Source organism: Tyto alba, unplaced genomic scaffold (genome assembly GCF_018691265.1).
Source record: "Tyto alba isolate M040663 unplaced genomic scaffold, T.alba_DEE_v4.0 Super-Scaffold_1000006, whole genome shotgun sequence".
Lineage (NCBI taxonomy): Eukaryota > Metazoa > Chordata > Aves > Strigiformes > Tytonidae > Tyto > Tyto alba.
The window spans coordinates 9236938-9252163 of NW_024881272.1; the positions used below are offsets into that span (position 1 = coordinate 9236938).

The 15226-nt window shown below is 36.0% G+C and overlaps 1 protein-coding gene across 1 annotated transcript in view; it reads left to right on the forward strand.

Moving 5' to 3' along the window:
• Positions 1–15226, forward strand: part of CDC73 (cell division cycle 73) — a 113945-nt gene that overhangs the window by 76992 nt on the left and 21727 nt on the right. Inside the window, exon 11 of the mRNA XM_032998543.2 lies at positions 14492–14549. Coding sequence (XP_032854434.2) covers positions 14492–14549 — 58 coding nt within the window. The remainder of the gene's footprint in view (positions 1–14491; positions 14550–15226) is intronic.

The following is a 15226-nucleotide window of genomic DNA, read 5'->3' on the forward strand; positions in this document are numbered from 1 at the left end:
GGAGAAGATAAGGGGTTTTGCTTTTCCTTCAAAATTGTCGTATTCTTGGGTAAATTAATATATATCTATGTAGAAGCTGAGAAATAAGGAAGAAATATGTAGTCTGGCATTATCTCTTGAACAGTTGCTTTTTCTTACATTTCCAAAATGTCTTTTTAGAAAACCAGGAATAAATAGAAATGTGTGAGGTTTTCTGTACTTACTACCAGCCTTCTGAGCTACACATAAAATTACTATGCCACCCTTTCTTAAAAGGTGACGCTGCTATTTTGTTTTGGTGTTTTTCTCATAAAAGCAGAGCACCACCAGATTAAGACAAGGAAGTTATTGGATAAATCTCTATGAAATTGAATCTGTTTGTGATGGGTGAAGCCCTCATAAATACGTACAGAAAGTTCCAGGGTGTCATAACAGAGGAATCTTGTTACACTTCGGTGTTTTTTTTTCTCATTGAGATCTTGGCATTGACAGCCTAACTATTCCAAAACATTGTCTGCTCTTAGTGGCTTACTCATTCTTATTTCCTGCCACCTAAGTGCTCAGTTTTCCAGTGAGGGGATCTTACTTCACAACAGATTGCTGTAGAAAAAAAAAATCTTATTTATTTTTTATCACTGACAGTAAACTTTTCAAAGGCGAAAAGAGCTATTTGAAGTAACAGGACAGATGTGAGGGCTGAAGGAAAGCTGAAGAGGTCTTGCTGCTTAAGGCAGATTTCCTTCAGATAAACTGTGAAATCCACAGGATGGTTATGGATGACTGATACTTGCTAACATGTGAGTAGCAGAAATAATAGTTGCAGTGAACCTCACCTGTGTCTGTGCTGACTGACATAGTCTCCTCTCAGATGTTTATTCACAGTGAGAAGTTCTTAAAAATGAATTGTGTGTTTATGTGTACGTACACACAGGGTAAACAGAGAGAGAGGGGTAGCCATTTGAAAACTTTTAAAACCTGTTTTAAAACACACTTCTGAGTTTGCTCATTTAGTCAGGGTGTTATTTCTTCTGCAGTGATGAAGGCTGTGTAAAAGTCATAGCATAAGAGGAAGATCCTAAAATCTGTAGAGTTCTTGTACGGCCCTTATGCTGTCTTCACCTTGGAATAGAATCGCTGTGGACTGTATAAACAAGACCTTGTCAGTTGACCTTCATTTAAGGGGAGTGCATTTCTGCACTACCAAGAACACAGCTGTGCCCTAGCCATTTCAGAGTAGAGTAGTATTATAAACTAGATCTCATAATGCATAGATAGAAGCTTGGAGATAGTCTGTCTAGCGTATGGATTGTGTATAAAATGAAAAAATAAAAGTTGAATGCTGTCATCTTACTGCTTTGAGAAGGGCTTAATTTAATCTTCTCTTCTAAAGAGAGAAGAATAATGGGGAATTTAGATATAATGCCAAAGGAAGCTCAAAGTAGAGGCAGAAGGCCAAATGGAAAAATTCCTCTTGTGTGATACAGCCAGAATCCTTCCTGTATTTTAACTTAATGCATGATTTCTTGCCATTATAGTTAGTTTTTGATATAGGCATATAACATCATCAGCTTTTATATTCTACAGTAGAGTGGTGTGCATATGTTTATTAAGGATACAAATACCAATACCAGTTTGCACAGTCTATTTGGTATATAATATCGTATCCATAATACACAAGTTCTGTTGCATGCATGCTAGTTAAAAAAATTTGAAGGCAATTCTTTCAAGCTGAACATTTGACAAGAAGCATACAAGTAGAAAACATTGTTGCTATGATGAAAATATGGTATATATTCTTCTATTGTTTGTCGTCGATATATGAATCTGTGATGTGTGACTAAAATACTTTTGTGTCCCAGTTGACTTCATTATGTGATGATTAATATTGTGATTCTGTTGCTTGGTTCACATAGGTGATTTCTTTATGAAGCAAAACAGCCCTATAGAAAGGCTGTGTAACTGTTGTCAAAGAGCCAGGCTTTTAGAACACACTTAAATTTAAGACAATTGAAAGTGTAACAGTACATTGTCTATTTGCTCTTTGGGTACAAATCAGAAGGTTTTAATTTGTTGTAGTGTTTGGGGGATTATTAAGTTTTTTTTTAGCTTGGAATCTCTTAGATATAGGAAATACGGAAATGTGGGTTCAGGCAGCTTCCTGGCTGTTTCAGCTAGTGTGATTTAGTGCTGTGTAATAGTGATCCCTGTAAAATACTGTAATTTTTTAATCTGTTTACGTCTGTACCGAGGGAGGGGAATTTTGGGCCTTTTGGAGTTACCCAGTTGCACTGCATGGTAATTTCTTGGAGAAGGGAGGTGGGGGGAGGGACATAATGTTTTGGACTAATTTTGAGTGTTCCTTCATAATTGTAAATAAAATAGTATTTTAATTAAAACAGAATTCTGGAACGAGAGTTCTACAGTGGAAAGTAAGTAGTGCAGTGGATCTCACTGGGAAAGCTGGAGAGAGTGGGAATTGGAGAACAGGAACATAAATGGCATATAACAGTCCAAAACTATTGCATTTTTATTCTAGGGGTTTAATTCTGATGGCGTGTATGAAACTCCTACATACTGCAGTCCAAGGAAAAGATCTAGATAGTCTAGAAGACAGTTTGTCAGAGCTGCTGTGACTGATACAAGAGGGATGCTGCTATTGTGAATTTTGGAAATGCTCAGACTTCAGTATATGGTACTGAGAATGCTATGTTAATGATTTCTACTAGTGGTGGGAGCAGCCATTGGATACTGAAGAATGCAACTTTTTTGCCGTGATGGTTTACTGTGTTAAATATATAAAGCATTGGAAGCTAGAGACGGTCAAATTCCTGAAGTTTAACATTAAGATTGAGGTACTATTCACACAGTGCTCATGAACTTCATAGGTTTGTTTCTTGAAGTTTGTACGTATATTCTTGTGAATCCCGAATTGCCTCTATGCCCTGTCTTAAAATGTAGGCAAATGTTTCCAAGGATCTGTTTATTTTGTTGAAAGCTGAAAGTAAACATTTTGATCCAGTAATAGATGTGTTTTCTTTGAAGTTAAACCCACTGAAATCTTTGGTTTTACTTGATACAAGTGTATGAAATCACTAGGCAGAAAGAAACATTGCAATCAAATGTCAGCTTTAGTCATAATAGTTTTCCAAATAGTGCTTTTGAGTTTGGCACCATCTAGCAAGCCTATGCATGGAAAATGTAAGGTATTGTGTGTGTGCGTGCAAAATACTTGGCTTCTCTCGGTTTTAGATTTTTAGTGAAATAAAGGTTTATTCACAATGACAAATTGTGTTAAGGGGCAGATCGTTATGTGTCGGATTTCCCAGATTCTTGGGGTAAAAAAAATGAGTGCAGGTCGGTTCCTCTGAACACATTATCAACCTGTTGACAAAGATCGTTATGTTGTTGCATATGAGGAAAGGAGATGGGGAACAGAATCTGGGCTCTAGCAGTAATGCGAGTACGTCCCATCCCATCCCCCCAGCTCGATGTGCATTTACTGCAGAAAGCTTTGTCTGAAGTTTTTATTGCTGTTCCCCTGTGTTTTAACCTTGAATACTGCTGTGTTTATGCGTAGTGCTTGGCAAACATTTCACAGGGGCTTTTCTGATTGTACGAAGGGTAAACGTAAGGCTTAAATTAGGCATTTGAGAAAGGGGGAAACGACTGAATTTGCATCCTTGCCATGGAGAAGTGATACGTTTTGCTGCCATAATGATCAAAGGTGCTTAGCCACTGTGTTAAACAAAGTTGTTTACCCGTCATCCTCCCACCACCATCCACCAAGAAACTCTGCTCGCATGTTGATTTGATACACTTCCCACCTTCATGGTACACAACATATTTCCTTATGTTCAGTCTCTTTATGAACTAGTTGAATAACCAGTAAGACCTGTGAACAAGAGCAGGATAAAATCCTGGGGGGAGGGGAGGTAGGCAGGTGCTTGGTGAATATGGTGTTTCTTTGGTTAATTTTCATTTTTGGGTTATTTTTTAAATAAAACAATTGGAAACAAACCTGTGAACTTACACAGCTGGGGCAGGACAAATGTTTAGAGACAGTATTATAGTTACCTTACAAGCATATTAAAAGGTGCAGTCTTCCTGGTTTGGGGGAACTGCAGTGTGTGGATAACTGCAGCAGATACAAGTCCAGAAATCCTGAAACTTTCGTGCTGGATTAAACTCCAAAATTTTTGCCATAAATTACTATTCTGTTTCTAACTTGCTCGTTTGATGTTGTACAGGTATTTCTTGTGTTTCAGTACTTTGTCAATATTTTCATCACCAGCACCCAAGATAGTGTATCTATAGCTCTGCCTCAACGGACAGTTTGTTGATATGAGGGCTTGAACAGATGTTATGCTGGAGGTTTACCACTCTGTTTGCAAATGGCACAGATAACTGGTATAAATGCCTTTCCCCCACCCCCTCCTTTGTACAGAACATTACTTCGCTGTAGCCATTGAAGCAAGGGGTTGTTCAACAGGACACTCTTGGAATGTCTTAGTGTTCAACTAGCAAAGTAAAGAAATACAAAAAGTTAAGAAATATGTGAGATACCATAAATTTCATTGCCAGTATTACTTGACTGACTGCACGGATTTAGTATTATTAGCAGCCTGTTCCAGTTATAACAGGCCTCAAGATTATCACCTTTTGTGGTTTAAAAAAAAAACACCTACTTTTTTGCAGCGGAACTTCATAGCAGGTTAGCTGTTATTCATAAAGGAGGAAGCCTTGGATGTAAGAGAATATGCAATTAGAACATATTTCTAGACTTTTTCCCTGGCCTGTGACAGTTGAAAATAGCCCTTTCCATGTCAAACTGGTTATAGTCCATTGTATTCTTATAATCATCCCTGTCACCAGTCAAGCCCTCTTATCTCTTGGCTTGTTTATTACAATTTATTATAGCTGCAAGTAAAGCTTTTGATCCTGAAAAAGCTCATGCTGGTTTTGAACTCAGCAGTTACTTTTCTAGGCAACACAAACAACTAAGAGTTCAGTGCTCCACTGTTCAGCTTTGTGCATTGACTCCTCAAGGAATACAGTTTCGGGATTTTCTCCTGATATTTTAAGTCTTCCAAGGTGATTACTTGGAAAATTGCTTTCATTTCCCTGGCCATGACTACCCATGATAATTATGTTTTCTTGTAACATAATGTAATGTGTAACCGTAGTGCTGGGATTGCAAAAGCTGGTAAGGTGCTGCTGCGATTTAAGGCAGTTGAACACCACACGGCCATTTGCTCACTCCCCTCTAGTGGGATGGGGGGGGGGGGAATGGAAAAAAGGTAAAACTTGTGGGTTGAGATGAAGACAGTTTAATAGGACAAAAAATGAAGAGAAAATAATAATACTGATAAATATACACATGATGCACAATGCAGTTGCTCACCACCTGCTGACCGTTTCCCAGTTAGTCCCCCAGCAGTGAACCGCAACCCCCCAGGGCAACTCCCCCCAGCTCCCTCCGCTGCGCACGATGCTGTACGGTGTGGGATGTCCCTGGGGTCAGCTGGGGTCGGCTGTCCCGGCTGTGTCCCCTCCCAGCTCCTTGTGCCCCCCAGCCCCTCGCTGGTGGGGTGGGGTGAGAGGCAGAAAAGGCCTTGGCTGGCTCTGTGTGAGCCCTGCTCGGCAGTAACTAAAGACATCCCTGTGTTATCAACATTGTACTCCTCCTAAATCTGAAACGCACCACTATACCAGCTACTAGGAAGAAAATAAACCCTGTCTCAGCCGAAACCAGGACAGATATGGAAGAAAAATATTAAAACTTCTTTCCAGTGAATAGAAAGAAGATCACATCAAGATGAAATACAACTGAGAAAAAGTGGTGCTGGATAATTTGTTGAACAAGCAATCATGAAAAAACCTAAGGTTTTTAATAGCTGTCTAAGTATACAGAATTCTAATAATACAGCATCCCCTGTTTTAGCAGCAGGATTCAGTATAACCAAGAGGAGTCTGGAAAGAGCCTCACCAGTTTCCATTGCATTGAGATGTTGAACAGCATCACATCAAGTTCATCAATTGCTTGGGTCTTGGTTCAGTTTGGTTTTTTTGGAAAATTTTCATGCAGAAGTTAAAGGATCCATCTGTATTCATTTAAGCACCTGCAGAGCTTTTAAAGGTGATATTCTCACACAGAGCATTTCACAAGTCTTTCCAGAAGTTGCAAAGGAACCTTTCTGAGGTCTCAAGCATTTTTCTCTACAAATTTATTACTCATTGAATGCAAGTGTAAGTGGGATCTTGCTGTTGCTCTGTCCTGAGCAACATTTTCTTTGTTGTATGTATGACTGGTCCCTTGAATACCATTTGCAAAGCAAGATCTGAATAGAAAAATAAGTGCTTTTCTGTGTGTGCTTAGAGTTTGTGTGTATGCAGTGCTTTGATGCAAATTTATTTTGCACCTCATTCTGTAATGTTTTCTGGTGAAAACCACTTTGTATGAGTGACTAATACTTGCATTTACAGGTAGTATTTGAAGTAGAGATTCATGAATTCGTGAAGCTGACAGTTGGAGACTAAAACATTAGCAAATTGTAGTAAATTCAGCATTATGCAAATTCCAGTTCTGTTGAATCGATGCAGCATGTTCTGATCTTGGTATAGAGAAAACCAGTAGTGTATAAACCTTTGCACCCGACTTGAGAAAGATGAGACAGTCCTTTTATTATCAGTCTGTGTTTCTCAAAAATATTGCCATTTGCCAAGTAATATGTGTGAGGCTGGCTCAGATAATTAACCCAAAGGAAAAGAATTCTAAGCAAAAATAATGTTTTAGTGATATCTACTTTTGTCTTTTCACTCAGTTCAAGGCAATGAGTCTTTTAAATAAACATAGGTAGGTATATTATAGGGAGGTCTTTATTTTTAAAACAAACAAACAAACACAACCTTGGGAGTTGTCAGGATTAAGAGTTGTTGTTTTTGATGAAAACAGTTGATCCTGAGGACAGTGGAAGTAGTTACATGTTTAATCTGGCTTTGTCACCGTTCCTTTTCTGCTCAGAATTGCTATTTCGATAGCAACAGTTTGAAATTACATGACTGACGTAAATTCAAGATGCAGATCTTAATTTCACTGATATACCACTGCAAGGATAAAGATGGGAGGAGCTCTAGCACACTTCATTGAAGACTGTTCAGGAATGTTTTGGCATCTTACCTTTGGGGGTAATGCTTAAGTTTTAAGGCATCTCAGTGATTGTTGCTTTCATTAACTCTTTCCAAAAGCACCTCCAATAATTTTTATTACAACTAATTTAGAATATTTATATGGTTTTGTCTCTAGTTGATCACTAGTCACTACAGTATTAATTTAGTTTCAGTTGTGATTTGTGTTGCTTAGAACTATTTTCTTTGCAGAACCAGAATATTGTCTAAGCTATCTATAAGCAGTCCAGTTAATTCAGTCATATTTTTCCATGTTCAAACCAAACTTCTTTTAACCTAGTTGTAATGAACAAGAAATTGCAGTGAGTAGTTTTCATGTTTCTCATGATCTCCAGGCCTAACCTGATACTGAAAAAAAACATCAGCCCTGTTTTATTATGTTTTACAGGGTCAGTGTTCCAGAATTTGAGTAATCTTGTCAGTTTTAATTCTATAAAGAATTAATATTAGTAAACAACCAGATTTGCAAAGTAATTTAATTTGAACCCTATGGAACAACCAGTATTAGTATTTATAAGTTTCCGTTAGTTGCTTGGTGACATCAGCATAGTTTTATTTTTGCCACCCTCCCTTGCTTCTCCTTGCTCCCTCTCCTCCATCATTGTAATGCTATACTCATTCAGAAGAGACTGTCTACATCTGATTTCCTTACACTTGCTGAATTTGTTATATGTACTAAGTTTAACATTATTTTGAAAACTATAATGAAATTTGCCTTATCTTTGTAAGAAGATGGGCATCAAGTTTTCTTTCTTGCAACTGAATTTGAGGATTGGCAGTCTTCCCTTGGTGTTTTTCTTGAAACTATACTTGATAAGACATGATCTTCAGAATAATCAGTTTCGTATTTTGAAATAAATATTATTTATTTATTTTTTACTAATCCTCTTCTCTTGTCACATCAGTTTTTTTAGTTGTCAAAGCAGGAAATAGTGAAGCTATGGTGTTTTTTTCCTTAGGCAGTTGGTATCAGAAGCCTTTGAATAGTGGTCTTTTCCCCTTTTAAAATTCATTCTATAAAAATATCATTATTTCTGCTTAAACTCCCACTCTCTTTTTCTAGACTATAAGGAAGTTGAAACAATGTAAACAGTAGAGATTTCCTTTTTATTAATACCAGGAATAATGGAAGTTAAAATGACTGTGATATTAGCAGTATTCGCACAATAGTTAAGATCTTGTTATCAAATTCTATTTTTTTTACAGCATAGTTTAAAATTAGGAAGGCAGTTAAAAGCTTGCAATTTATTATTTAAATAGCTGTCTTGGGGGACTGCATATGCAGATTTGTGTGCATAGAAGTATGCAAATAAGCTATACCAGTTTCATGTGTAAATAAAATGATGATGTGAAACACTAGTTAAACTTAGAATCTTAATAAAATTTGCTTGATATGAACACAAGTCAGAAAATTATTAGGAAGACTGCAGAGGCAGAGCAACTCAGTTGGATTGTTTTGCTTGATTCTTTGGAATATTTTTTTTTTTTTCCAAGGCTTTTAAGGGCTTTAAATTTTTAGAACAAAGCTCTGTGTTTTCAGAATCCAAGCTCTTCATATGAAATAGATGGAAGTTTATCAAGCTTAAAGTAGGGAACTGGGACCAGTTGCTAGATACCTGCTTTTGAAATCATCCTATTGTTTGTCATACATTAATGTATACCAGATTTAATTTCTAGAAAAAGAATATTAATTTTCACTATTCAGTTGCTTTTGATTTTGCTTTAGTTCTTTAGAGTGGCTTCACTAGGATTTTCAAAGGTTCAGTACTTCAAATCACTCAGGCAATGCTAGTAGAGTTTCTGGTAATTAAAATGAGTTCCTTTCTGCCCTAAATTGAGTAAATAAATCGAAGTCTGTTCTTAAAGATCATTTTACAAGCTTACCATCCACTGCCATTTATTTTCTTTCTCATGTTTTATGGGTTTACTGTAGTTGTCTTCATGAACAGTGATATTTGGTTGAGTTGTCTTGTGTTGTGTATGGTGAAGCTGAAAGCTGCTTTATGTTTTATATGCAATCAGTTGGTAATACTTCTTGCTGAATCAAATGTTACTTTTTACTTGTACTATTCTGTGCAAGGGCATGCAAGTTACCTAATAATTTAAAATTTTTGGGGTAAAGATCTTGTACTAATTTAAATGTTATAAAGGAAAAGATAGAAATTAATTTTCCTAAATGAAAAATGCCACAAGATGGCATCAAATTGTCAGTTGTATCTGTTGCTCCTAACATTTTTTTAAAGGTCAAAATACTACAGGCTGTATGGGTTTCTACATAGAAACCAGTTGGGATAGTGAATGTGCAATGAAACAGTTAAGAGTTTTTTCTTCCCATTATTTGTACTTTGCAAAGCCAGACTAAGAAACTTTTCATAGCTTTTTTTTTTTTTTTTTTTTTTGCTTCAAGGGAGTACACTTACTTGAGTATAAGTGAAATGTGCCTCTGAGAAAAAAATATCTACCAATATAACATGTTTTATTGCTTAAAACATGAGGGTTCATTTCCTAAAATGTCGCATGAGTTATGTTTAGGCAATTTCTCATTCCAGTTGAAGAAATGAGTGAAAGTAACTTAACTGTGAAAGGTAGAGCTCATTCAGACTTCAAAAAAGTAATAGGTATCTAAAATACAGAATTATTTTTAGAACATAGAAAATCACTAGTTGGATCCTGGTATCAGATGAATATTGGTAATTGGTGAGTTATGCAAATTAACCCAAAGAATGACAGATAATTTTTTTTAATTTAGAAGGTCAACAAACACTGCAAAAAGTTTTAAAAGCTGTTAAAACAACAACGACCAAAACAACACACACTGTTGGGTAACTAAATACAACTCTAGATTGATCATAGTTTACTTTGTTTCCTTAGATAATTTTTGATATCTGTGTAAATGGAATATCTCAGATTTACTATTGCAAGAAATAGATACTTCAAAAGTTGTTGAATGTTTTCCATTAAAATGGATTGAGGAAGCTATGTATTGAAGGACAGATGAGTATAGTAAGATCCTGTACTATGAAGGTGCAAATTGTTTTGGACATTGCAACTGTGTAATGAAGAAGCAAGGCAGGGAAAATGAATGCACATGTGAAAGGAAAGGTGTGAGTAAGCTGTATACAAAATGAACAAATTCAAGGGACGTTAAGCAATAAACCCAAAGCTTCTTGTTCTTGTAAATATAATTTACACTCAGAAAACTCATCAGAGCGTATAGCGGTGTTTGAATTTGTGAGACAAACTTAGAAATCGTATGAAGGAATGAGAGAAGAAAAGAACACACTAAAAGCATAGTTACCAGGGTTTGCAGTAATAGTCGAAGTCTGTTGTCCTTCAGGGTGCAAGGTTTTTTCTTTGTTTGAATGTAAGTGGGAATATGGCTTTTTCACATGGACTAACTGTTTTTCTATTCATGCATTGGTTTGCAAACCCAGTATTTTTAGGTTTTTAGGTAGGACAGTGCTAAGTACCAGAAGGTGTACACTAAACCAAGAACAGTTATTGAGGAGACGTTTTGTAGATGTCTAATATGATAGGAAACATTAGGACAGAAAGGGAATGAGTTCCACTGAGAAGTTCATACAGCAGTGTATCTGTAAATCATGCAGTGAAATCCAGGAAAGCATGAAGCTTTCAGTATCTGTTTTCCTGATTTCATTCTATGTCAGGTGGTTGCTTCTGAATGGCTAAATACTCGTGTATTTAATGTAAATCATAAGTAAACTATATATAACCTTCTATGGTAAATTAGCACAACTAAAACAAGTAATATGTTTGTGATTAAAATATGATGTTAAGTGGTCGTCTTAAAGAAGATTTGTATTTTTCAAATTACGTGGTTTTGTTACTAAATTAGTTTCAACTTATGAATATTCATAAATACTCCTTAACAGTCACAAATGGCTTATGAATAAGAATTAGGTATGTCATCTTCAAGCAAAACTGTTAAGTGTTCAGAAACTTTGAGGAAATGAATGTTCTTTAAATAGCTAAACGGTGATTGCTGCTGCTTCTGATGCAGGGTACAGCTGCACAAACAAAAGCTCCCCTAACTGGAGTTGGAATTCGCAGTGTGCTAGTTACTTACGGGTAACTTTTACATTAAAAACGTCACATTAGAAGACTTTAAATATCTTACTGTGCATTCCCTGAGAAAGAAGTTATTGTCTTTACAAGGCGTTAAAGCATGTTGCGAGAAGTTGCTTCCAAGTAGCTAACAGGCCATAAATTACCAGCAGCACTTATCTTGTGTTGTTGAACGAACCAACTATGAAGTTTATTCTGTCAACTTAACTTTCTTCTCCTCTGGGAGAAATCCTAGTACGTAGTTTTCTGTGGTTTCACCTGCCTTGTGAACAGAGCTTGTATCATAAATCAGTGTGTTGTCATAGGAAAAACTTAGACCCCTATAGAATCACATTTATATTGAAAAGTATTAAGTTTAGATCTAAACTTAGCATATTTGTTTTTCAGGACAATGTGAAATGTTAGCAAAATTATCCTATTAATGACTTGCTTATTGAAAGCAGGTGTTCTTCTCCGCTTGGTGTTTCTTGTCAACCATCACTGCTCTGAACTTGGGTTTTTTCTTCATCTTAATAGTATACTTTTCTCCTTACAAACCATTTTAGGAAATGTGGAGTTGAAATATTGATCAGAGCTGCTTTTGCTACATTGCCTGCAGTTTTTACATAATAGGAGGTGGTGATTAGATCACTGATAATCATAGAGAGAAGAGATGTAAATCAGTTACAAAACATAGATATTATGCCTTTAGGTGGCAACTGAGCTTCTGTGCCAAGATGTTGGAATATCAGTTGTTGTGAGCTGAGGTTTATGCATGAAATTATCACCATCTAAGGCAGTGATTTACAGAACTAAAAGCTGTGACCTCCATCATTTATTAATTTGCAGAAGTTGTTCTTACAAATAGAAAGGTCATAGGCATCGAAGTAGTACCATCTTTTGTATCTACTCAATTTATTTCCTACTATGAATTCAGTATTTTACTATGATATTTTTTAATGTTTTTTGTTGTTGTTTTTTTGGTGTTTTTTTTTGTTGGTTTCATTTGCAGTGTTCTCAAAGCCCTGCCTTTTTGGTTTATGCTTCTGCACTAAGTTTCCCATTAATCACGGTAGATAAGACAATTCAGAGGAAAGCATGAAAACCTCCCAGATAGATAATTTACCAGTTGTTTTATTAGACTTGCTTCTATATATATTTTCTGGTGCTTTATGTACATTGTGGTGAAGAGAAATCAGAAGCAAAAGTCATATGGAAATGAAAGTAAGGCTTTGGTTTTAATTTGATTATAATTCTTTCTGAGAACTTACAAAAACTCTAAAATCTCTGAAATTCTGGTTCCTTCCCGTTGTTGCAGCTACTGTAGGACCTGCAGGGTCTGTCTGAGACATTGTACGCACTGAGTAAGTGGGAAGGGGAGGCAGAAAAGTTGCATTACCAATTCTGTAGGGGAGGAAAGAGGAATGGACGTGTGGGACTGCAGGCAGTAATAGTTAAGCATCCAAGCAACCTGAATTGGATTTAGAAACTTGAAACTTAGCATCACAGGAAGTGACATTTCTTTAGTTTGATGTTTTTCCTTCCATTCCATAAAGTGCTATGAATGTAAGGAAGTATTATGGGAGAAATTCTTGGTATTTCTTCAAAATGTATAATTAGTGCACCACGGGAACAGGCTTCACACAGAAAATTGCATTTATCTATAGAAGCAGATGCAGAATATTTTATTTCCTCTTCCTTGGTTAAAAGAAAGGTGATGTTGTTTCACAAAGCTGCTGTTTCTTGGTCACAAGGCTTTCCTTAAAGGTAGTCAGCTTTTCCTGCTGCTCTTCCTTTAGAGTGTGATATTTTGATTTTTATCATTTTCTGAGTAATTATCGTGAAAGGACATTGGCAAAAATACCTTTTCTCAGATGCTAAAAAAGTAAGTCTTAAAATAACAGTTACTGACTCAAGTGCCCTACATAGATGTTGGTATTTTAATAATCAGAGGAGAGTACAGCAAAAATGGGGATTAATCCATTTCTTGCAATGCAGGGTTAAATCCTTATGGTGAAGATTAATAGGAGGTTGCTGACTGTAAAAGTTACAAAAGCTGCGCGCTGTACCAAATGTCAGCTCTAGCCTGTTGTAACTAATCATGGGTGGCTTTGACTTAAAGCTCAGGGAAGAGACATTTCGAATAAATCTGTGTTTTCTAAGGGCTTGTCAAGTGATCTTTGTTTTCATCTCAAGAACTGTGAAGTACAAATAGAAGAGTTCTAACTTTCATGGTGGAAACTTAAAAGCAGTTTATTTGAGTGTTATTTAAATCATGGAACATGAGAATGCTTGCATGTAGTCCCCTGCTCATCACCGTTTTTTATTTTGAATTACAAAACATATCGTTATTTATACATGTACATACAAATGTGATAATGCTATATTGAAGTCCTTTCCAACAGGTTTTTCCCAGAGTGGGATTTCTGACCTTTCTGAGTGTCTCACAGTTGTACTATATGCTTCACATAGCATTTAAGTAATTTTCAGATAAAAATCATGGCTTCGTGTTAAAAGGTTTTCTGTCAGCCTTGCAAATCGAAGTGGCTGGAATAAATAACATTTTTTTACAGTGTTAATAGTATTGTTAGTAATATATGTTTTGTTCAGTGAGGTTTCACAGCAGTAAGTGAGAAGAAAATTTGTTCTTGCAGGAATTCAGTGTTGCTCTGGAACCAGTCATGTGTGTCCTCCCTATTCTCTTACTTGATGTGTTGACTCTGTAGAGTTAATAAGAATAAACAGTAGTGCAGGTCTTTTGTTTGTTACATTAAGGTAATTGGATAAGGCATGAGCAGAACTAATTTTCTCAGGAGTGCTGTTTTTGGGCACTAAAATTCTTAAAGGCAGGAATGCATTGCAATTTTTTGGTCCTAGTTTTCCATCCAGAGCACAAGCAGATCTTGTTTTGAAATTTCTCTAGCCAATTGGTTGCATTTACATTACTTATTCTTGGTGAAAGTGATCCTAGGTAAAATGAAACAATACTATAAATAGAAAAGGATTCTTTGAATATAGAAAATTCTCATTGGCATTTGATGGTTAAAATGTAAACCTGTAAGAGTCTGAGGTTGTCTGTCGTCCTGAAGTCTAAAACAGAATCTGTAAAGAGTTTTGAATATTCTCACTATTTTCTTTTCTTTAATTGAAATGTATTGCTTTCATTTTTGTGATACCCTCTGTAGCTCTGCGTTCATTTAAAAAACCTATGTACCTGACAAGAAGGCCAGCTGTTAATGTTACCTCTTATGTCTTTTAAAAGGAAGGTGCTTCAGCTCGAAAAACGCAAACTCCAGCAGCGCAGCCTGTACCACGACCAGGTAAAGTAGCCTACTGTCATTTGTGCTTCTGTTCCAAATAAATGTGACTTTCAAAGAAGTACTATTTAAAACTTCAGTTAGCTGAAGAATGAAGTGGGGAGGTCATTTATTTGTGGCCTTTAACTGCATATGTATTGGAAATAACACGTAACTTTTTACTTAATATTATACCATGGGGCTTGGGTTCATTCTCTTCAGTGTGTTGCCCAGTGAGCCCGTTGAAAGGCTGTGCTAGTGAAATGAAAAACCAACAAACTTCTTGGTTGTTGGCTTGGTAATTCACAAATGCCAGCTCAAATATATAATAAGAACTGGTTAATATTCCAAGGAGAAACAACCTAAATAGAAAAGTTAATCTCAAAAAAGATATTATTAATTCTTTTATTAATAGTATCAGAAAGAAGTCTTTCTCTGAATGCGTTATCATTATTTCTTCACATTTCTTAGCACATAAGGTATTTATAATGGGGCCAGAATCCTCAACTGGCTCTTTAATTCCCAGTTTCTGATATACAAAATAGACTTTAGCTATCAAGTCTATTTTGTATATCAGATTGAATCTCAGATATGGATTCAAAGATAGAAAGGTATAGGTACTTCATTTTCTTTTAGAGTTTTTAAAAGTGTGTAACAGTAAAGGAAGTCTATGAGAAGATCAGCGTTTCCAAACACCTATG